This window comes from Drosophila gunungcola, unplaced genomic scaffold (genome assembly GCF_025200985.1).
Source record: "Drosophila gunungcola strain Sukarami unplaced genomic scaffold, Dgunungcola_SK_2 000001F, whole genome shotgun sequence".
In the NCBI taxonomy this organism is placed as follows: Eukaryota; Metazoa; Arthropoda; class Insecta; order Diptera; family Drosophilidae; genus Drosophila; species Drosophila gunungcola.
In genome coordinates, this window is record NW_026453197.1 from 15,504,018 (window position 1) to 15,526,012 (window position 21,995).

Consider the following 21,995-nt stretch of genomic DNA (forward strand, 5'->3'; position numbering starts at 1 on the left):
TTTCAATGTGACATCTATGTCATTCAAAGATTCTTAAAAAACAGTCAACAAATATTATTTTCTTTTAAGATACCCATAGCTGCATAGTCTATAAGTTAGGAGTAAATAATTAAAATACATTAAATAATTTAAAAAACATGTATTCTAATTTTTCAATTTTTTTTAAGTTTAAAAACCAATGTACTGCATATACTCAAAATATATGTTTGGAGCCAAAATTTTAAGCTCATTGGTCAAAAACTTTGATGTTAAATGTAATAGGTCATTTTAAAGGCCCGCCGACTACAAAAAAATCGATACAATATCGTAATCGAAAGCTGGTTTTCCAACACTAAAAAGTGTAAGAGAAAAGTGAACTTTAATAATTACTACTAAATTATTCACCGTTTCTGAAATGGACAATTCCAGCGAAGGCGATAACAGTCAGACTCGACGGGGCAATTATGACATGGTTAAATGGCCGTTAATGCTCAGCATATCGAGTCGTGGCATAGGATTTAACGTTGCAATGACTGTGTACCAGGGAGTATCGCAATCTCAAACCCTATGGACCCCGGATATCTACGCTCTATATCGCGTTAGCCTGGCCGCTTTTGAAGCCAAGTTACGGCGGGTGAAGGAGGCTTGTCCAACGATTTGCCGATATATGGAGCACGTTGCATATCTGAAAGTTGATCCAAAATTCGAATCCGCAAGTCGTAGCATTCAACTACCGGAACCGCTTAGAAAGGTGATTAATTACGTGGGCATATTGCAGGTTAATGATGTTACTTACCTACCGGTTTTTCCCGCCGATAAAGTCGACTCCAAGGGGCACTTCATCCCACGCGCCGAGAATGTGATCTACTCGAATCTACGTAGAACCGTCGTAGCGTTGGCTTCGCCAGAAACTCCATTGCCGTACAGGATAATCTTTGAGCAGGACAATGCGATTCCGGGAGCAATTTGGAGCGATCATGTTCTGCTGAATGCCGACGAGATAATTCCTGAAGCACATTCGGCTGATGATCTCGACAGGGATTACCGGGATATAACACCATGGCTACATACCTTGCAGACACTCGCTCCGAAACTCTTTTCTGGAAATCTTACCCTCGACACAACTGGCAATAAAGCCATGTTTCTTTGTAATTCCCAAAATGGCCTACGAATACCGCCTAGAAATGGTGATGAGGACATTGAAGTATATGCCAGGCGCATGATGCCAATTGGGAACATAGCATCATTTTTTTATTCTCCCGTTGAGTTGGTGGCAAAAGAACAGTTTGAGGGCATCGCATGCTTACTTGGAGAACGCACCCGATACAAGGATTTACTTTTACCACTCGGAGTACTTCGGCTTGAAGCGGCTTGCTCTTTTGTGATTGATCGGCTAGATTATCGATTAGCCACTGAATGGTCCTATAGGCTTTCGTCTTAAGAAAACTATAGATGATAAAGCTCCAGCTCTTGACATTTAATTGCCTTAAGTTATTTTTTGATCATTTTTTTGTTCATTAAATGATATAAACCAAAAACCCTTGAAACCGTTTTCCACCAGACCATATTTTTAACAACTGTAAATAGTTGTATTTAAAAATATTTGCGATTAACCATGTTTGAATATTACAAAATACGTATAATTGCCAAATTCTTATACTAGTATTTAAAAAGCGCGCCGATCACAAAATAATCGATAAATCGCCTTAATCGATAACTGATAACCATCGTTAACCAACACTGAAAAGACAGAGGAGGAAGTGCACGATCAAGCTGCATGACACGATGTAAATATCAAAACAACCCAGAAAAACCAAATCAACCTAACCAAAACCAACGCAGCTGGTCTCATTTTGTCAGAATTTTTCAAGGCTTGTTTCCTGTCACTTATGCACGGAACAGCAAGCCAGCCGAAAATTTATTAGCATTCCATCATATGTCGCAAGCGGAGCATTTTTGCTGCGCAGTCTGACCGTGTAAGCGCCATTTTGTTGTTCAACAAAGGAAAAGAGCGAAAACGTGAAATTTGCAGAAGCGCACGCACAACACAACAGAAACTGAATCGAATAAAAGGTAATGCAAATCGCGCAGGTAATCCAGTTTTAGTTTTTTTCATTCTACCTGTGTGCCTGAGTGCAGCTGTCAGGAGTGCATTGCATTGGAATATTTCGCAATCTCAATTGCAGTATCGAAAATACCAGAGCATCGAGCAGATGCAAAGTGGATGTATGTGTGTGTTTAATTGATTATTCAATAAAACGAAACTACGCCATAATACCAACTCTCCCGCACACTTAGACACAACGCGCATGTGTGGGTGTGCGTCACCAGTTGAAACAAAAACAAAAACAGAGCCGTAAAATAAAGCAAAGAAATTTATTTCGAAAAACAATTCGTCAGCAAAAAATCCGGAGGGGAATTCGAGAAACAGCTGGAGGAATCGGGCATCGTGTTTTTTTTTTTTTGGTTGTTTATTTCCCGCCTCAAAGTTGCCAGCTGCGGAAAAGAACCAGCTGCGTGGATATTAATATTGTTAACCTTTATTTTGCAGTACCTCTTGAAATGGAGGCGACACTCAGCTCGGGAGGATCGAATACCTCCAGCGAGTGCGCCATGGACAGTGGGACAAACCGCTGTCGGGGATTGGAGCCCAATAATGGCACATGCACCCTCAGCCAGGAGGTAAAGGATCTATACAGGTAAGAAAACCATGTAAACGATGCAGCGGCTGTACATGTATGTACATGCATTGATTCATGTCAGTTCATGCAAGGATTCAGGTCTGTACATGCAAGCATTGAGATTGCCTGAGGGAAACTACCGCTGCACCCTTTACAACCAGCTTTCCATAGAAGAAATCACTAAAGTATACTTCAACCTCGCCAAACAGATCCCTCTACACCGCCTCCAAGCAACTGGACGATGCCAAGAAGAATGTCCAGACCGTGGGCCAGCTGTTCCAGCACGAGATCGAGGAAAAGCGCTCGCTGCTGGTGCAGCTGTGCAAGCAGATCATCTTCAAGGACTACCAGTCAGTGGGCAAGAAGGTGCGCGAGGTGATGTGGCGTCGTGGCTACTACGAGTTCATCGCCTTTGTCAAGAAGAGCTGGCACAAGCAGTGCCAGGATGCGGCCAACGCCCAGGAGAACATGCAGAAGCTAGAGCGATTCCTTTGCGCCGGCATCTTCAACTACAAGAGATTGTCGTCCCGCATGGAGGAGATCTACGACCTCGACTTAAAGTACCTAATTGATTTCTCCATCATCAGTGATGGCTACATCAGCGACATGATCGGGGACACCAAGGAGGCGTCGCATTCGGGCACTCAGGCGGTGGACAAGAGCCTGGAGGCGGTGTCTTTTGCCCTCGACACCATACATTCGTCGCTGCTCAGCCTGGGTGATCTGCATCGCTACTTCCTCGACTTCCGAATCGACAGCAAGTTAAGTATTAGCAAGGAGCAGGTGGCCAAGTACTATCTGGAGGCCTTCAAGCTCAATCCGGCCATTGGCATGGCCCAGAATCAGTTGGGAACACTGTACTACGGCCAGAATCACGATTTGGACTCAACATACCACTACTTGTACTCCCTCGTGTGCATCATACCCTTCGAACTGAGCGAGAATAATCTGAACAAGCTGTTTGGCAAGCACACCGAATACCTGGAGCAGATGGATCCCGAGAAGCTGGACTTTAGCATCGAGGACTTCTTTGCCCGGTTCTATCTCATCGTGGACATATTCTTCTTCGACAAGGAGGTGCCGGACTTCAACGCCCTGTGCCACTGCGTGCTGATCGATCTGCGCAAGATTCTTTGCTCCCAGCAGCTGCGCGTTCCGGAGCCAAGTATCTTCAAGATAGTCTCCATTCTGTTCTTCTGCCTGTCCAAGCTGAAGATGATCAACTCACCCAAGGTCTACTCGCTGCACGCCTTCCTGGTGGCCGCCTGTTCCGATCTGATGGACGCCTGCATTGTCAGCATCGAGCAGACCATCTTGGCCCGCGCCCAGGACAACGAACGCTTCCAAAAGGAGTACGAGCAGCGTTTCCAGGAGTTCGACACGGTGGTGCGCAAGTCTCGCAACGAGTACAAGAACTGGCTGGCAGCAGTGGGCGAGTGTGAGCGCAAGGACAAGAAGATGATGCCGCGACCGCATTCCCTCAAGGACTGCAGCTCCGATTCACGCGACAGCCAGCACTCCGGCGAGGAGGCGAAGACCCAGGAGGCAGCCGACGGCGACAAGATCGGCGAGGCCGTCTCCACGCGCTCCAGCGACGAGGCAAAGGAGTCGGACCTGAAGACCCCGCTCTCCTGCAAGAGCAAGCGCCGGGGAATGCGTCTGCGCCGCCGGCGTCGCAAGATCGCCCAGTCGGACGACAGCTCCTGCTACGACAGCGAGAGCGATCTGGACACGGACTTCTACAGTGACGAGGAGGACTACACAGATCTCAGCTCGAACTTCGACACCGACTTCAGTGACATCGATGCAGCTGATCCTGGGGAGCCATGTGGCGAGGAGCACTATGGAGCAGGTGAGCGTGCATTTGTGGTAGCCATTTTTACTATGGGAAACTCCTTAAAACTTGACCGTATTCAACTTAAATAGTTACATTTGTATTAACTTTTGCCATTTATATTTTCAGCTTCATACATCAAGAAGGAGCGCAAGTGTGGCGGCGGCTTAGGTGGTGGCCTAGTTTACTCCGACAACGAAGACGTTGTTATTGAAGAGGAGAAAATCGTGTACCCCGAGGAAGTGGAGCGCAGATCCAACTCACAGGAGGTGGACTCCGAGGAGTTGCTGCGTAGCTTTGAGGTGCTGCAGCTGAACTTCAAGAGCGCAGAGGAGGCACAGACCAAGAAGCCAGTGGAGGGTGTCCAGACCGCTCCGCCTGCTCCCGTCAGCTTCTCGGAGCCGCCCAAGAAGCTTGTGTATCGCAACAAGTACACCAAGATCAATCCCAACATAGTCATCGACTGTCTGCACAATGAGCCGACCATCAGAGCTCTGAAAATGCTGTTCGACTGGCTGCGCATCAACCCCGAGATCCTCATCGGCTGCTACCACTCGAATCCGGAGTTCGTGCACAAGATCATGAAGCTGCTGAACTACTGCAACATTGATGTCTTCACCAGAAAGGTTTACTTTGAGCGCGAGCTTCTGACCACCGCCAATGTGCGCGATTCCCTGGTCGAGCTGTTCGATGTGCGGGCCAATGTGCCACTGACCGAGGACTTTGCCTTCAAGAACTTCGACATCTTCCAGAGCACCCAGATCACGCTGGACTGGGAGACCATCATTCGGGAGCGCGTTACTCCGCATGAGGAGTCTATACTCCGTATTTTCAAAATGGTTGACTTTGGCTTCTTCATTTGCAAACAGAAGAAGTTCAACTACAGATTCTGCGTCAAGACGCGCCGTTTCACCGAGACCCAGAAGAAGAAACAGCGCGAGGAGAAGAAGGGTGGCGGCTCCCGACGTCGCGAACGGCGCACCGCCCCAAAAACCAATCGCACAAAGCGGAACGAGGGACGCACGCGTCGCTACTCGGATCGCAAGAACGGCATTGTCCGCAAGAGCTACACCAGCAACGAGGAGAAGGACACCGTGGAGGAGTGTCGCAAGGTGCCGCGCAAGGGCTACCTACGAAATCGCAACGCTGAGAAGGCGGCTGCGGTCATAGCCAGTGCTACGGGAACCTCCGTGGCCGGTGGAACTTCCGCCTCCACGACCACAAACAGCGTCATCGAGAAACTGAACGTACAATCCAGCTCGGGGGCCGACGAGGAGCGCTCGGAGGCCAAGTCGAAGAAGTGCGAGCTCATGGGCAAACTATGGCTGCAGAACGAGGTGGAGACACTGGAGGAGGAGCTGCGGGACAGTCCCGCCCATGTGGTGATGTCCCCATTCGTTGTGGTCGATTCGAAGGCATTGACCGAATACAATGGCATAGTCAAGTCGTTGGTGAGGACCAAGAAGTGCATTGTCCTCATCCCGAATGCAGGTGAGTGCGCCAACCGCAGGGTGGGTCGCTTAGCTTGACACCAAATCACCGATGTGGAAAGTCACATTTGCACAACACAATGGAGTGTGGCCTTAAAGAAACTTTAATCTTTAGAAAAACCTGTAAAATCTCTTTCTAATTAGTTTAGAGTACGCTATTTTATAATTATCCAGACGATAGTAGTTTGACTATTAAGATATGAGGACATAACATTCGCATTTGGCATTCCCAAAGTTTTTTTTTTTGAGATATGAAAAATCCCTTGCTAATCGACTATCTTTTAACACTTAGTGCTCAATGAATTGGATGACTTGAAGAAACGCAGCGAAAATGTACGTCATGTCATCCGTTGGTTGGAACAGGAGTTTAAGCAGGGCAATAGGCACTTGCGTGCCCAGCGCGATAACGAAAGTCAGCCGCTTTCCCTGCTCAAGATATCACGCAAGATGGGTGAGTTTGGCTAATTAAGTTTATCGCCATAGAGAGTGCTAACTAATTGTTTGGTTTCGTTTGTGCTTCCGCGGCCGCAGATCGTGATGCCTCGGTTTTCCTGCAGATTGCCCAGTTCTGCAATCACCTGGTGGCCAACCACTCCGATCCGCACGTAAGCGAGCTGCAGAAGAGCGTCGTCACGTACTTGTCGGGCGATAATCTGCACGAGAAGAACCGCCAGCAGCAAAACTTTAGCTACACCGGCATCCTGGACTCGATACCCGTCCGCTATGCCCAGATCCAGAGCTTCTACGCCAAATTCAAGGCCAACAAAAAATGAACGGGCCCAAGGGGAGCGGCAAAGGTAGCGGGCGGCGCTAAGGCGGCAAAGGCAACTGCAGACCAGATGCAATGCAAGCTAAAAAAGGGTACGAGCGTGTTCTCTCTGTACAACCAACACAAATCGACATGGAGTTCCAAAGTTAACGAAGCGAAAGCCGTGGATGACGGCAAATCCAAACCAGCTGCTGCAGCCTCGGTTGTGGCCCCGTGTTTCCCCCAAAAAGTAAACAAATAAATGAAACCGAAACCGAAACTGATGCCCAGCCTAAGCAGCAGCAGCATTGCGTGGAATTTGCTTGTTGTGTTTAGACCAAACCAAAACAAAATACCAATCAAAATCGTTCACTTTCAACTCGATGGCAAACAATGATGACAACTTCCCAGCTAGTGTTAAATGGACAAACGGCAAAGCGAAACAACACAAAAGAAAAAACACATGGAAAAAACCTACAAACAAAAAAAAAAAAAGAACAATTTTTCAAGATAACAGCAGGCGAGGCGTGAACGGTTCACGACGGACAAGAGATCTTCGTGGTGGAGCAGCAGCTGGGAGGACGGATGAAGAGCGGGATAAGGCGGCGACCAGGATCGACCCTCTAATCTCTAATCGGTTATTAACTTGATGTACCAATCCGTATTCAAGATTTCGCCCTTCCCGCTTCGAGTTAGATGTGGATGTGTGTGGATCCCACGCCTCCCTCTCGATCTTTCCTGCAGTTAAGTTCCGTTCTCGGTTTGGCAGACGGAGTTAATTTCAATTTTCACGCTTCTGACTAGGCGAACCACGAGAACTTTTCTACAAAAACAAAGTATATGGTATATATATAACACAACCTACAACTTACATTTTAAAGCAGTCTTAACTAAAGTCTCGTTTATGGGACACGTTGCAATTTCCCATCAACAATGAAGGAAAAATGCCGCACCTATGTAAACAAATTCTACATCATTTTAAATGTTTCCAAAATTGAAAGCTTGTTAGATTATGTTTGATTAATAAAGCGCCCGACCACATCTATATTGTTTTAATTAAAATTGGGCTGGTAAATCGTTTACTTATGTAACTGAAAGATGGTTAAATAAAAGTATAAAACTTAAAATGTTTAATAGATTTTTATTGAAGGGTTTTTCTTTTGTTGTTTTTTTTTTTGTGATTTTTGTGTGCTACTTTTCTTTCCAATTAGATTGAGTTTGTCACGTTGTGTGGTTTGTAATTCGTACAAATAGCGTACACAATATAGGGGGGTGTATACATATAGTAATATTTATAGATTGATTTATAACTATTTTGTATAATAGTTTTGAAATACTTTCAATTACATTTTTGTCTACTCAGATTTAATACCATCAGAATGTTTAATTCCGCAGTATAGTCCGTTAAACGAGTTCTCTTTTGTTGGAATTTATATAGCAAAGAATTTTGTGTATTATGAGTTTGGTTCAGCATAAGCTACATTGTGGGGCGTGTTCATTTGATTTAACCGATTATCAAGCAATTTCAACTATGTATGTATATAATATATATATATATATATATATATATATGTGTTCGTGTATATTGTTTAGTATAAGTTTGTTTTTGGCTTTAATCTTAGATTCATTTCGTTTATACGTATATTTTGCATCAGCTTTTATCTATTGTTAGATGTTTATAAGTATGTTTTTTCTTTTTTGCGTAGTCTTTTTGCAATCTGCTGATGGTTATCGAGAGTTACAAGATAAAATTACTTAATAATTGTTTTGCAAACGATATAAAAACCTGCACATGATAAAAACAATAATAATAGTAATAGTACGTAATACGAAAATAATAAATTATACACTTGAGATTACAACAAGGCTGTACAGGTTTTTTTTTGGCTTAGAAACTAAACAAACTAAAAAAAAACGTAAATAAAACTTGTGAATTTCCATTCAACGTTCGCCAAATAATAATAATATTAAAAACATTTGCACAACATTTCTAAAACCTAAACACTAAAGGCTATACAATTTTTCCGTTCAAATTTAAACTAGTTCCTTTACGAACAACAAAATCTAATGAATTGTACAAATTGCTACGAAAATTCACATACATCTTATATCAAATTTAACTAATTCAGATCACACCGGAGACGGACTTCTCGTAGGGCGTGCCCAGGGTGTCGCGTCTCCTAGGCAAAGTGCCACTGGCCGTGAGAGGAGCTGCCTCTGGACAGCCCAATCCCTCGAGCAGCTCCACCAGCGCCGTCGTGTCCTCGACATTGTATTGGGGAGCAGGAATGCCACCGTTTGTGGGCGGAGCGGGAGCCGGAATCGTGGTGCCCGCCTGGGCAGCTGCCGCGGCCTTGATCGACTTGGCGGTGGCCAGCGACTGTGCCGCCCGAGCGTAGGCCAAACAAGTGCGACCCTCGTGATCCGTGTGCTTAATGTTGGCGCCGTTCTGCAATAAGAACCAAAACACATTAGTAACAATTCAAGTTTTTATACCCCTGCAGAGGCTATTATAATTTCAGTCAAAATGTTTTCATAAATTTCGGCTTGTTTAACGTTAAAGTTCTTGTTTAATATTAAAGTTAACTTACCCATATGAGCAGCTGTGCTATGGCCAGGTTGCCTATGGCACAGGCCAGCAGCAGAGGAGTGCGCACATCCCGGGCACTCACATTCGCATTGGTCACCTCGGACGGGCAGTTGGCCAAGATCGACACAATCGACTTGATGTCAGCCCTGATCACAGCCTCGATCAGCTGCTGACCCGGACTAGGGCTGGGGTGCGCTGAGGATCCATTGCCCAGTGGGGTCAGGAACTCCTTGGCCTCGTACTTGCTGCGCACCCATCGCTCCTTCTCCTCCCGACTGGCCTGCGATGTGGGCTTCACCCGTTGCCTCGTGTTCGACTCCCACACGGAGTTGGCCAGACTGTTGCCAATGGCCAGCATCACACTGAGATGGGGGGATCTGGATAGGCATTAGGGAATATGTTAGTCTGATATCAAGTCATAAATAAATCAATAAACTTACGGCCAGTCATCCAGGCCCAGAGATCGAACCTTGGATATATGCGAGCCAAGATTGCGATGCACGCCCGAGCATTCGATGCACATCAGTACGCCCAAGTTCAAGCTAGCCCATTCAGGATCTGAAAAAGAGGATAACACAATTGTTACTTAAGGTTTTCGGAGGTGTCAGTTACAAGCTAACCGAATTTCTACCCAAAGAGAATTATAAAGTATTTAATCAAAAGCTTCTTCATATACTCGGCCACCATAGTCTAAAGAATTCGCGGTTTTACTAGCTTGTTGGTCACAAAGATAATAGAGTGAATTCAAAGTTGAACCTACTTGGCGCTCCACAGTCGACGCAGAACCCATTGCCGGGCACCCGCTGGCGAATGGCCAGCATGGCGGCCAGATCCGTGCTGGTTGCCTGCTTGGTCTTGCTGCTCTCGATGCTCTGCAGGCTCTTGAAGATCTCCTGCTCGACGGCTGCCACCCACTCGTCGCGCTCCTCGGAGTTGGCGGCCTCGAAGTGCCACTGCTTGGAGTCCAGCGACACGATGTAGAACTCGTAGCCATCGTTGTCATCCGCCTCGTTGGCCTTCACACTGCTGCTCTTCATGCGGCGATGTCGCTTCTTCACGTTCGGCGTCTGGGCCTCCAGCTTGTTGGCCGCATTGGCCGCCTCTCCGCCGGCAATGAAAGTCTGCGAATTTGAATTGGACATGGCTATGCCCTCGTCCCCGCTCGTCTGCTGCGAGCTGTTCGACTTCAGCGGTTCGCCGCCGGCTCCAGTGGCTCCGGATCCGGCGCCCAGCAGCGACAGCTTCTCGCTCAGCTTGCGCTGATTGTCCTTGGCCAGCGTGAGGCACCCGATGCCATCGCTTAACGTGTTCTGAGCCCGCTGGCCATTGGCCATCAGGGAACTGGTCAGCGCACTGTTCGTGATGATGCTCTTGGAGCCACGCGGCTTCTGGCCGGGCACCTTGACGGTGACGTACTGCAGCGGAATCTCCTTGCCGTGCACATCGTCCATGTAGTCGTGCAGCGAGGGGTGATAGGTGAGCCGGCCATCATCGCATAGGGTCACGTACTTCTTCTTCCACTCCTTGTTCAGGGACTTGCTGGATCGCTTGTACAGGTAGCCCTGTTTGATGGGTATGGAGCGGCCACTGCCCAGCTCGCTACCCTTCGGCTCCTTCTCCTTGTCGGCCTTCTTCGAGGAGGAGGGGATGAACAAGTTGGAGCGCCGCCTACTCTTGCGGCTCGTCGTGGGCGTGGAGGTGGGCGTGGGCAGCTCCTTGCCCGGCGGTGGCGCCAGATCGCGCGGATCCCTTAGCTGCACTTGAGAGCAGTCGCCCTGCAGCGAACTGGCCGCTCCCGGATTGTATTTGGTGATGTTGTTGTTCTCATTGGTGGTGGTGTTGGGGTTGGTGCTGCTGGTGGTCGCCTGCAGGGACCACAGCTTCTGCTCCGCCTGGGCGAAGTCCGCACTCATCCGGAGTGGCAGCTGCTGACTCCGCTGCCCATTGGTGGATGGCGGCTGGTAGGGAGCCAGTCCCAGGCGATTTCCCTGCGGTGTTGTGGGTCTCGCCGGCTGCACCTGAGGCGGCAAAGGCAGGCGCTGCGAGAGTATCTTTTGACAGGCTATAAGGTATAAGACTTCGGTTAGACATTTGTAACTGCAAGGATTGGGTGGGGAAGGACTCACCATCCTGAAAGACACGCTCCACATTCAGGCCGTAGGTGGCACAGGTCTCGTAGTAGGAGCAGCGCTTCAAATCACTGGCCAACTTCCTGGCACGGGTGTCGTCAATCACGCGAGGATTGCGCTCGCTAATGGCATCTGGAAAAAGATTAAAAAATTGGTGAAATAAGAACTTTTCATATGTATTCCTTAAAATTGCTAATTAATTATCATAATGTTACATTGATATCTTGGTGAAAATTATGTATTTTATTAACTAAGTTTTATTGAAATATCTAAAAAAAACCTTAAAGGTTATGCCTTTTAGCTTAAGAAAATAATGAATTAATTAACATCTCTCTAAAACCAAAAATTGGTATACCAGTATATATATATATGTATGCATTTATGGCTCATATTTAGTTTTGAATCAATAAATCTAAAAATCAAATAGAACTTTTTGTTGTCTTATAATGTGTCATTTAAATAAATGTTACGCAAATATATATATAGGACATTAAGTAACGAAACCATTGGTTTTTGTAATACTTAAGTATAACTTACCTTGAGTCCCCACCAAAATCATGGGTATGTCCTGGCCGTTTCGAAAATGCGCCATTTTCGTATAGTAGTTGTAGACGGTGTTGAAGCTGCCCTCGTTCTCCAGGCTGAACACGAAGATTACCGCATCCACCCAGCCAGCGAACTGAAAGAAAAAAGACGAAATGCAATGAGCAAAATGGGGGTAAAGGGTTGGGATTGGAATTGGGAAAGCAGAAACAAAGAGAGTCCTGGCGAAAACACAGCGCGTTCTGGGACGCCGCGTCGAGTCCTTGACTTTGCGAGGGACTCCAGGGAGGAATGACTTGGATTTGCCATCGAGACGGGATGGGGAGTAAACAAAATGCGGCGTCTGGCGGAAGCGCGCAAAACAATGGTCATATGCGGCAAGCTTCTTGCTCTTTCAAGGATCTAGAGTTTGAGTTGTTTTTATTTTTTTTTTGTGTATTTTTTTGTATTTTTTCAGCTGGGCCGAAGGACTCAACACACACACTTGAGAAAGTCGCTAATGAAGCACTTGAAGCCTTCTTCTTTCCACTCTGCTCGCCAGTCTCACAAACGTGTGTGTTAAACTTTTTAATGATTTTTGTATGCCCCACACACACACACAGTTTGGCAGGATAATGAACTTTTATGTGGCATGTAAACAGCCTTTGCCGTTGGCCGTTTCTGCGCAGGATTCCCATTTCCCATTCAAAGGCAACGCCAGGAAATGGAGTTTTCCCACTTTATATTGATTGACTGTCCTTCGATTCGATTCGAATCAATTAATAATGCATTGCAGGCGTTTTACCTGGACAAAGTAGCTGAATTATTTATGTAACTCGCTCATGGAGTTCGAGCCACGAGCCACGAGCTACGAGCTTCGAGCTTCGGTTATCCTGTGTGAGTCAGCAGGAGCAGCAATTCGGCAATGGAAAAAAAGCCGCCCGCACGCGACGCCAGTCGACAAACAACTGGCTGCTAGAATGTCCTGGCAACGAGGACACTCGTCTGTGTTGCTGTGTGCAATGTGTTGTGGTGGGTGGTTGGGTTGGCTATGTTGGCTATGTTGGCTATGTTGGCTGGGTTGGTTCCTCTTTTTCCGCCTGGCGCCGCCGCCGCCATCATTGCCACTTTTTATGATTTGTTGTGAAAATGTATGCAGAGGAAACAGGAAAGCAAAAACGAAGCATCATCGCAAAGGGGGTCGCAAAAAAGTTGCACCAAATGGCGACGAAAGGCTCGAGCTCACACAGATATACTCGATGTAAGGGTGTGTGTGTGTGGGAGGGGGAGCGGGATCCTGCGATGGCTTACTGCACATATGTATGCTGATGACGAAGAAAAACAACTGCAGATGTAAGCACCACAATAAGGAACACAAAAATAAGGCAGTTTACAAAAGTTAATTGATAAGAAAAAAAAATACAAAAAAATTTAAAAAGCTTAACAAAAAAATGTTTTTTATATCATATACATATATTTCTAAATAACTATCATATTATGAAATTTATATTTAGCTGGAATTATATATTTTATTCACTCAGTCTAAAACAAATATCTGTTACTTATCTATAAGAACTTAAAAATCTTAATGTTTATAAGCTATAAAAAATCATTTCATGTTTCCTTTTCTATAAGAATTTGAAAACCTAAAGCCAGCATTCATCACTCTGTATCTACAAAAATGTTAAAAAATTCTTTTAGTCAAGGACTATTTGTTATCTATATATAGCACCGCGAGTGTACACCCTCCGTTTAACAATAAGGAATCGACCACTCCTGGTCGTATGCAATATTGTTGTCGCTGTTGTCGTCGTCTCGTGCCTCGTACATGGTAATGATATCCTTCGCTGGGGAAACCGACAAAAAAAGCAACTACAAATGCGACAGAGTGGCGACGAGTCGTCCATTGAATGAGTGATTTCACCCAAAGTTGGGCGACTGTTTTTGCTGCGAGGGTGGGACGCCTTTGGGTTGTTCACAGTTTTTGGGTGGGTTGCTGTTACTGTTAACTGTTGGCGTAACTTTTGCCGAGTCCGACACAAATGAGGGTTATTTTGCTTATGAAATATGGGTTTATTATGTCCCATAAAGATGTGACTGACACGAGATGGCCAACGAAAGTGGTATAAAATTAGTTGGTTTTGTGAATTGGAAAGAATTACAATTGTAACAAAAGTGTGGGGGTCGACTGGAGTTTGTGCACTGAAGTGAAAGGGCTGATTGACAGTTTGACATGCAGCGATTATAACGATTATGCAATATGCATCAGGAGAAAGTTGCATTGTGGTGCAGTGAAGCGCGAAAAATCGTGTATTAAATTTGTTAGTTGAAGTGTCTCTCAAACTTTAATTATGCTAATGTGAGACTGTGTTGTCTGCAAACTTTTAAGTGGGGGAAAAAACTTATAAGACTTATCTTTTGCAATATAACAGCAAACAAAAAAATGTTTACCAATAAAGCAATAAAGCAATTGTTCACTAAAAACAATATGACTTTAAAACTGTAACTCCAAAAACTGTTCCCAAAACAGAACTGTTCCCCTTTAAACCTTTTAAGCCCTAATCCTTTGTTATGTATCCCAACGATAATTTAGGTCAATCATCTGCTTGACTTGCAAAATTTCTCCAAGCCTTATAATTATAATTATATAAAAGAATGGAAATAAAAAAAATTCCAAATTTGAATGAGAATTGCTAACAACGGGAGAGTGCAAATAGTGAAAGACTGTCAGTCAGCATTGCTAGAGCAAGGATTATAGGGATATTATTGGGATTTCGAGGGTCGCGTGTCAGGCACATTTTTTATAAGCAACCCCCTCTAAACAACCCACCGCCCCTCCACCCTTCCCTTAGGGCAAGAGTCGTGTAAATAGAACCGCAAATAAAAAATGAGAGAGACTAGTGAAAAGCAAAAGCAGCTTAAAATTTATAATCCTCACTTTCACCCTTTAAGCCGCAGGCGCAGAAGGCCTCAGCAACTTGGTCATATGGGGTAGCGAAAATTGCAATTGCGAAAATGCAAATGCAAATGCGAAAGCACACATACAGTGTATAGTGTAGTATACGAGTATATCAAAGCCGAGAGCCGAACAAAAGCTCCTTGAGCCACCAGAAGCCTCGGGGGAATCAATGAGTCAAGGCCCCGTGTTCAAAATGTAAATAGCCCGTGGTTAAGTTGCCTTTAATTACGCTACCCAGTCTCGTATATTGACAAAAGACGAATTCAATTGCACTCGGATCGGGGCTGGAGGAACTTTTGATTGCCCAACTGCAGCTCAGGGGTTGGCAGCAATCTCGGGGCATTGTGTGTATTGTGTGTTTCGCTTTGGAACTGGGACTGATTGAGACTACTGGACCACCTTTTAACCCTTGGCCATGCCGTGGGCCCAGGCTCATTGGCTTTTGGCCAGGAGATGAAGATGATGATGATGCTGCATCACGTTCTGCCATAATGGCCAACAAAAAGCAGACACGTTGAAATCGCTTATCTGGCATTGCGACAAGTCCAGAGGCTGCCAAAGGTCGAAGTTCGATGGCGAGTGACTCATGCCGTGTGTGTGTGTGTGACCCATCCAACTCCCCAATGTCCAGCAGTCAAGGCAAACTTCGGTGCAAAGCGAAAAGAGTCAACAGAAAGAAAAGTGGAGTGGCCGAAAACTTGGATAATTGGTTGCCAAGAACTGTGAAACTGTCTAAATGCCTGCAGGCCTCAAAAGAAAAGTTCTAGGCTTAAGTTCTGCGCATTTCAATCAAATTATATTGATAAATAAAAACCGAGTAAGGGCAACCAACCCCCAGAAATGCTCCCAGTTGATCCCACGTTGACCTCAATTCAAATATTTACAAGATGATAAGGGAAAATTTATTTGTCTACGGCACGGCAAACTTTTATTTTTGTGACGGCAAAGTGCTACCCCCGGCAATACATCATTTTCCCATTCCCATGAATATTTCATGGCAAGGGGAGCAAAAAACCAGAGAAAACAAACCCCAGTGACTTACCTGCATTTCGGGAGCTCCACCCTCGTCTCGAATGAGCAGCAAGTAGCTCTGGCCGTCGATGAAGACCTCCTTCTTGAAGCGACCTCCTTCGGGGGACTCCTCCTGCATATAGGATCCCGTGAGATAGCGATGCACCAAAGCCGATTTTCCCGAGTTCAGAGAACCCACGATTCCCAGCCTCAAATCGGGTACCGAACGCGAAATTGTCCATTCCTGACTGTTCACAAACGAATCTGCAAGGGAAAACATCAAATTATCATTTTTGTTAAGTTTTACAGTAATTGGGAGAAAAGGGAAACAAAAAGAAAAACAAGTTCAAGCAGTGTAATTAGCGATCTCGGGAAGGCCAAACCCGTTTCCCTTTGACCTACATGTCGCGGCCAAAAGTTTCCAGCGCTCAAGAACAAGAAACCATCCTCCCATCAGTATGCAAATTAGTATGCTCCCCGAAGGAAACCCTAACACAACGCAACACATATATCATCCTTCGAGCATATGTTTAGCCTGCTCGCTTGATTGACAGCAGCAGCACAAATGTTTGCCGGGAAGCTTCCTTTTCAATTTTCGGCAATTGTCTGGCGCTTTTAAATTGTCAGTTTGGTCGAACACTTTTCTGATTTAAATTAGCTCATTGTCAGGTCGCAGTCACTCAATCAGACTTAAGGTATTCGGGGCTTTCAAGGCTGCATAAAATGGTCCATAAATGGGTAGCTAATTGAAATGCCTGGCAACTTGATATCAAGGTGGACCAGCTGCTTGCGGCAGAGCTTTTTTCTGCTGCTCCTACGGAGGATCACGCCCGAGTGCGACTACGTGCTAAGCACGAAATGAAAACACCATCAAGGTGCCACCATAAATCTTTTCCCAAGAGCGGAGGGCCAGGCCAAGCCCGAGCCATTAGATTTCCAAGTGCCCACGATCAATTTCACTTCAGGCAAAGGGGAAGGCTTTTGGCAGGGCTTACTCCTTTTTATTCAATCCAGAACATGGAAGGGTAGAAGGAGTGACAATGGCTGACCAGTTGAATGGTTGCCGGGCGATGATTTACTGCAAGCAGGCAGAGGTATACGTGAAAATTGCTCTATTATGAGTTGTTAAGAGCTGCTTAAGTAAACACGAAGGATTTCTTACCGACTGGTAGATGGACAAGACACAGACATGGACATGGACATGGATATGGATAGGTTGTGTCGTCTCAAGGAGGGGTTGTCTTAGGGAAACAGGGAACTTGTTTTCCTGCCGCTTGTTAATCGACTCAGACAAGACAAGTTCAACTGGTTTGCACTCTTGCCTTGCTGACCAGAGCGCAAAATTACAAATTAAAACGAAATAAATATGCCTTTTGTTGTATAATACTGGAAACACCGAAATAAATCTGGACAGGCAATTGTTGAGTCCAATTGAAAGCGATATGGCAGGAAAAAATTAGCGCGGTTTTGCAATTTGCATGCCTTTTTTTTCTTGTTAAAAAAAATAGAAGAATGGAAATGGGTTTCGGATCAAAGATGGCGTTTGTAAACTGGTTCCCAGTGATCGGTGCTCGAATTGTAACAAATTGCAGACCGAAAGACAGACAATCCCGCCTAATTAATGGCTCGTCATTAGCCTAAAGCGCTTAGAGTTACAAGCCAGTTACAAATGCGTCTTTAAGTTTGACTAATGATGTCAAATGTCTGGGGTTAACTATCACCTGAGAGAATGGAATCGGGATCCGGGGCGATCGGCTTATGTGTGAAGTTCAAACCGCTGGGCCCAGGGGCAACCCTTTGTTGTAACTATCCCTCAATCCTCAGTGCTGCATCTCTATCTCTGCGGGATCGTAACTCAAACTCATGTCAAATGTCGCCATCGTAGTCAAAATTCCCGAAATAATTACGTATGCAAACTAGCTAGAGCCCAAAAGATTCGATTTCTGAATTTTCAATTTACATTTCTTGTTCTAGGCCCAGATCAAGGGAGAGAAAGTGTTCGTGTATGTTGTTGTTCCAAAAGGGGTTTTGCCTCGGTTGGGATTTGTTTGGCCTTTCTTTTTGGAGTTTTATTTGTTTGTGTTTATACACTTTTGCCATTGAGGCGATAAGAAGGCCTGGGATTTACAGCTCTTGATGTGGGTAAAGCATTTTAATTAGCGAACAATATGAAATATTCATTTCCTATCTAAGTCTCCTGGAAAACATGTTTTCCCAACAACCAGCTGACCTTATGACCCAAAACTTGAGGATACAGATAGCTTAGTTTTATGACTGACAGCAGCTGTAAGTGTAACTGGAAAACCAGGATGAGTTTTATCACCAAGAAGTGTGCCAGGCATCCAGGAAAAGGATATATTATCCCTGAATTCTATTTGACCAGGAGGCGCCAAGGATTGTCAGCGGAATGGTCGTAAAAATTTTTATAACCGTTTAGTTGTTTACGGTAGCCACAACAAGAAGCAGTTAGAACTGTCATCGCATATAGTTTACGACTATCCTTTACCCAAATACAGCTGTAAGATGTCATCAAATGGTTTGCAAGGCCATAAAACCACAAGAAAATTGATAAAAACATCAAATAGGTCTCACGTAATCATTCTACATCATAATGTTACTTAAGAACTGAATAAACAGCTTTGGCTAAGCCGAACTAACCTTAACCAGCTGCCACATGCTAACCTTGAGTACAGTTTAAAGCAACCCCGAACCTCAATTTACGCTAATTAGAGATCCCACAAATGGCAATGGATGTTTTGATACTTTGGGCTTGCCCCTAAATGGTCAAATAATGTGATTTTAATAAGCCATAACCATAATAAAAGAATATTTTTCCATTTGCCCTGCCTTTCATAGAAATATGAAAAGCAATAGCGATGGCGAGAATAAATCACATGGATGCGAGCTGTGTATTTGCATTGGCCCACGAAAAACCTACGATAATATTTAGGTAGGCTGACCGTGTCGACAGTGTCCAGTCTTACATATAGTAGATCTGATCTGCAGGACAACAAAAGGCAATAAATCTCTCCATCTCTACCAATTCCCTTCCTTCACCCTGTTCTTTAGCTGATCTTGGTGTTGGCGTTTCCTTAGCCCTCGTCCGGCACATTCGGCACATCTGCTCCAAAACCAGATTTACTTTCTTTTTGTACTATTTGCCCAGAGATCAGTGAAAGAAGATCACGGCGACTGGTGGCAAAGTTGCCAGCAACCGGCAAGAATGGTTTTCTTTTCCAATTCCTACTGATCCTCTGCTTCTGTCGACCCAACAAAGGCAAAGAAAATTAGCAAAGCCCACAAATGATTCGAGGCAAAAAGGGCGATGGCACAAACAAGATTACCAGAGGAGCTGGCGAAGGAGGAGGAAGTTGCAGACAGACAGGAAAAGGTAACTAAAATAACGAATAAATAAAGTGAAAGGCAACCAAAAGGTTAAGAGAAAGAAATACAGAAATTTACAAACATTTCTATTACAATAAAACAGTAGTAACAAGTTCCTAGATCTTGAGTTACTTTGATTATTACTTTGGCATTCCTTATTAAATCATTTAGTGTTGTTTATTTATTTAAGGCGCACTAAACCTGAACTTTTGTAAACAAATTACTTGTTTAACACTACCCGATTCTATTCTATTCTATTCTATAATTTCATGGGCTCACAGTTACATTAACCAATTAATTACAAGTCAAAACAAACAAAACAGTAAGTTGTACACCTGAGGGGGTATCCAGTCGTCCAACTGTTGTCATTTTCGAAGACGAGACCCATAGAAAAGTTCTGCACGAATGATTGCGACACTTCAAGGTTCGCCATCAGCGTCACGCAACCTGAGATGGAATGGCATAGTATAGAATGGGATGGGTGTGTACCAGAAACTGTAACCGTCAGATACAATTCGCCCAGTGTCACGTGCATTCACACACACACACAAGCCAATTCCATATGAATATTCCTGGGGGTGGCGGCAAAAACATGACTTCATCGACAAGAAATCCACGGAAAAAACAATTCAAATTGACACAGAAATTCACGCATCATTAGCGAATGCGCCAACATCCAAACAAACAGACGAGCAGATGGCAGCAGCCAATGAATAAATGGGAAGATCTCTCGTTAGCAAGATCTTTCGGAATGGAACATGTGCTGGATTTTGATAAATTAGATTGCGGAGCAATTTCATTCAACTCGCTGTCCAAACACAGTTGAAGGTTAAACCCATACACTCAAAAAACCACGCCCCGTGAGCCAGGGAAAGGGTTAGGGAAGTCCTTTTCGATTCAGCGATCCCTTAAGGATGCTCTGCTTAGGATGCTGTCATTGGCTGAGAGATTTATGTGCTCAGGTAATAAAGCATCTTGATGCCAGTTCTTCAGCGTCGTACTCCATTTTTACTCCTCGCTAAACTTGTTCGCATTTGCACCCAAAAATATATATATGCGCATAGGCATAGACGATTTCTTTGTTGACGCTTTTTTCTGTTTTTGGGTCGTTTATCAGTTTTGGGGCCAATTTGAATTGGTTTCTTTTTTTTGTGTTGAAACTCATTTATCATGCCAGCGCACAGGAAGAGTAAATTGCAAAACACGCGGCAGTAAAATAATACAAAATAACAGAAAGCAAATAAAGAAAAAATTACTTGGCTGTAAGCTATGATTTCTTATCTTTCAGCAGTGAAAATCCCATAATGAGGGAAGTGCCGAGTACAAAGTGATGTCTTATCAGCCTTCATATATTTGTAAAATCAATTTCCTGCATTACAAGCTGAAGTTTTAGAGCAAATAGCTATTTATGTACTGAAAAATCAAAAGAACTTTATAAATGGACAAACCGTTTTAAATGCATTACATTTTGTTGAAATATTTTACCTATACTGCACTTCAGTGGAAATACAGTAAATCATGCAAGAAAATTTCAACGACGAAGTTATTTCCTCAATGTTCTCAACAATCTTATCAAAAACAATCTAATCTGAGCCATAAACTTTTCAATTGAAATGTGTGAGTCCTGTATATGACATCAGAGCGTGTATTTTAACCTTACTCAATAGGCTTAACTTATTGAGAATTGAATCATGACGAATTTTCCCCCGCTTCTATTGAGAATGTAGGCAAATGTAAATTTTTCTTTTCCCATCCCAAAACGATTAAATGTCAAATTTATGACATGACTCTGTCCCAAGATCATCTTACAACGATCAGAGAAATTACAAAATTTTTTCTTCTCATTTTTCCTTAAAAAAAATCGTTTCCGCCACCCCAAACATGATTTTTTTTCAATCAGAAACAGCGCAAAAAAAAAGACACCCGGCTGAAGAATCTTTTCAGCTCGTGCGAGTCAATCAAAAGTTGACAATGCCAGGAAAGGAGAAAGGAGAAAGCAAGTGAGAGAGCGCAAGGACATGCAGGACATCATATCCCGGTGGTGGCTTCTTTCACTTACTCTCCTCCCGTTTCCTCAGTAGCTCAGCTCACTGTACTCTATTAAATATGACATATTTATGAAGTGCCAGTCTCGAAAACAATGAACGGGCAAAAATCCAAGGAAGAAAGCCTGGAAAAAATGAAAGAAAAGTGCAGTGGGAAATGGGATTTTTCCAGGGATTTCTCTTATTATTGTCAGCTGCTCCTGGGCTGATGGCCGGTCGTAAAATCAAATAAAATAAAATTGAAATCGTATTTGTGTTTAATATTTATGCGGTGAGATTGTCAATGATGAGCATTTGATTGTCCTGCGCTTTTGAGGTTTTCCCTTTGCGGTTGGGATTGCTGTTTTTAGCTAAAAATACAAATATGGTTACAATCTGCTGTGAGCTGGGAAAGGGATTTCCGTATGTCATTTGTGTCCCATAAATTTCGCTTCAATTAAATCGATTCGGAATGGTCAGGCGCCTCATTAGAGAAGACGCAGCTGGCCAAAGCCAATAATATTCCACGATCCACTACGATCTTCGATCTCTACTACGACTACTGACCAACTGACCAGCTGACTTTTTCCTTTCTTTTCCGCTTTCCCAGTCGCTCAGGCGCAACAAATTATTAAATTGCTTAC

The 21,995-nt window shown here is 44.3% G+C and overlaps 3 protein-coding genes across 7 annotated transcripts in view; 2 read left to right on the plus strand and 1 right to left on the minus strand.

Annotated features, from left to right (window-relative positions):
* The first annotated feature begins 308 nt into the window (after positions 1-308).
* Positions 309-1,509, plus strand: LOC128262145 (uncharacterized). Of its 4 annotated transcripts, none has more exons than XM_052996238.1 (2): positions 309-340; positions 409-1,508. In XM_052996238.1, the coding sequence occupies exon 2, from the start codon at positions 449-451 to the stop codon at positions 1,418-1,420; it is 972 nt and encodes a 323-aa protein (XP_052852198.1). In that variant the 5' UTR covers positions 309-340; positions 409-448; the 3' UTR covers positions 1,421-1,508. The 4 variants fall into 4 exon arrangements, 3 of the variants coding, with proteins under 3 accessions (XP_052852198.1, XP_052852200.1, XP_052852199.1); XR_008268320.1 differs by lacking the exon at positions 309-340 and having other exon boundaries at positions 352-695; positions 758-1,509; XM_052996240.1 differs by lacking the exon at positions 309-340 and having other exon boundaries at positions 352-730; positions 801-1,509.
* Positions 1,510-1,830: 321 nt separating this feature from the next.
* LOC128262127 (nonsense-mediated mRNA decay factor SMG5) lies at positions 1,831-7,773 on the plus strand. 2 transcript variants are annotated; one of them, XM_052996209.1, is made up of 6 exons: positions 1,831-2,052; positions 2,531-2,678; positions 2,870-4,512; positions 4,624-5,985; positions 6,277-6,435; positions 6,516-7,773. In XM_052996209.1, the coding sequence occupies exons 2-6, from the start codon at positions 2,542-2,544 to the stop codon at positions 6,755-6,757; spliced, it is 3,543 nt and encodes a 1,180-aa protein (XP_052852169.1). In that variant the 5' UTR covers positions 1,831-2,052; positions 2,531-2,541; the 3' UTR covers positions 6,758-7,773. The 2 variants fall into 2 exon arrangements, with proteins under 2 accessions (XP_052852169.1, XP_052852168.1); XM_052996208.1 differs by lacking the exon at positions 1,831-2,052 and adding an exon at positions 2,066-2,205.
* Positions 7,774-7,853: 80 nt separating this feature from the next.
* Positions 7,854-21,995, minus strand: part of LOC128262129 (centaurin-gamma-1A) — a 56,688-nt gene continuing 42,546 nt past the window's right edge. Inside the window, 7 exon segments of the mRNA XM_052996211.1 lie at positions 7,854-9,181; positions 9,324-9,699; positions 9,763-9,880; positions 10,083-11,384; positions 11,449-11,583; positions 11,989-12,130; positions 15,975-16,207. Of these exon segments, the coding sequence (XP_052852171.1) occupies positions 8,858-9,181; positions 9,324-9,699; positions 9,763-9,880; positions 10,083-11,384; positions 11,449-11,583; positions 11,989-12,130; positions 15,975-16,207 (2,630 nt within the window). The 3' untranslated portion in view covers positions 7,854-8,857.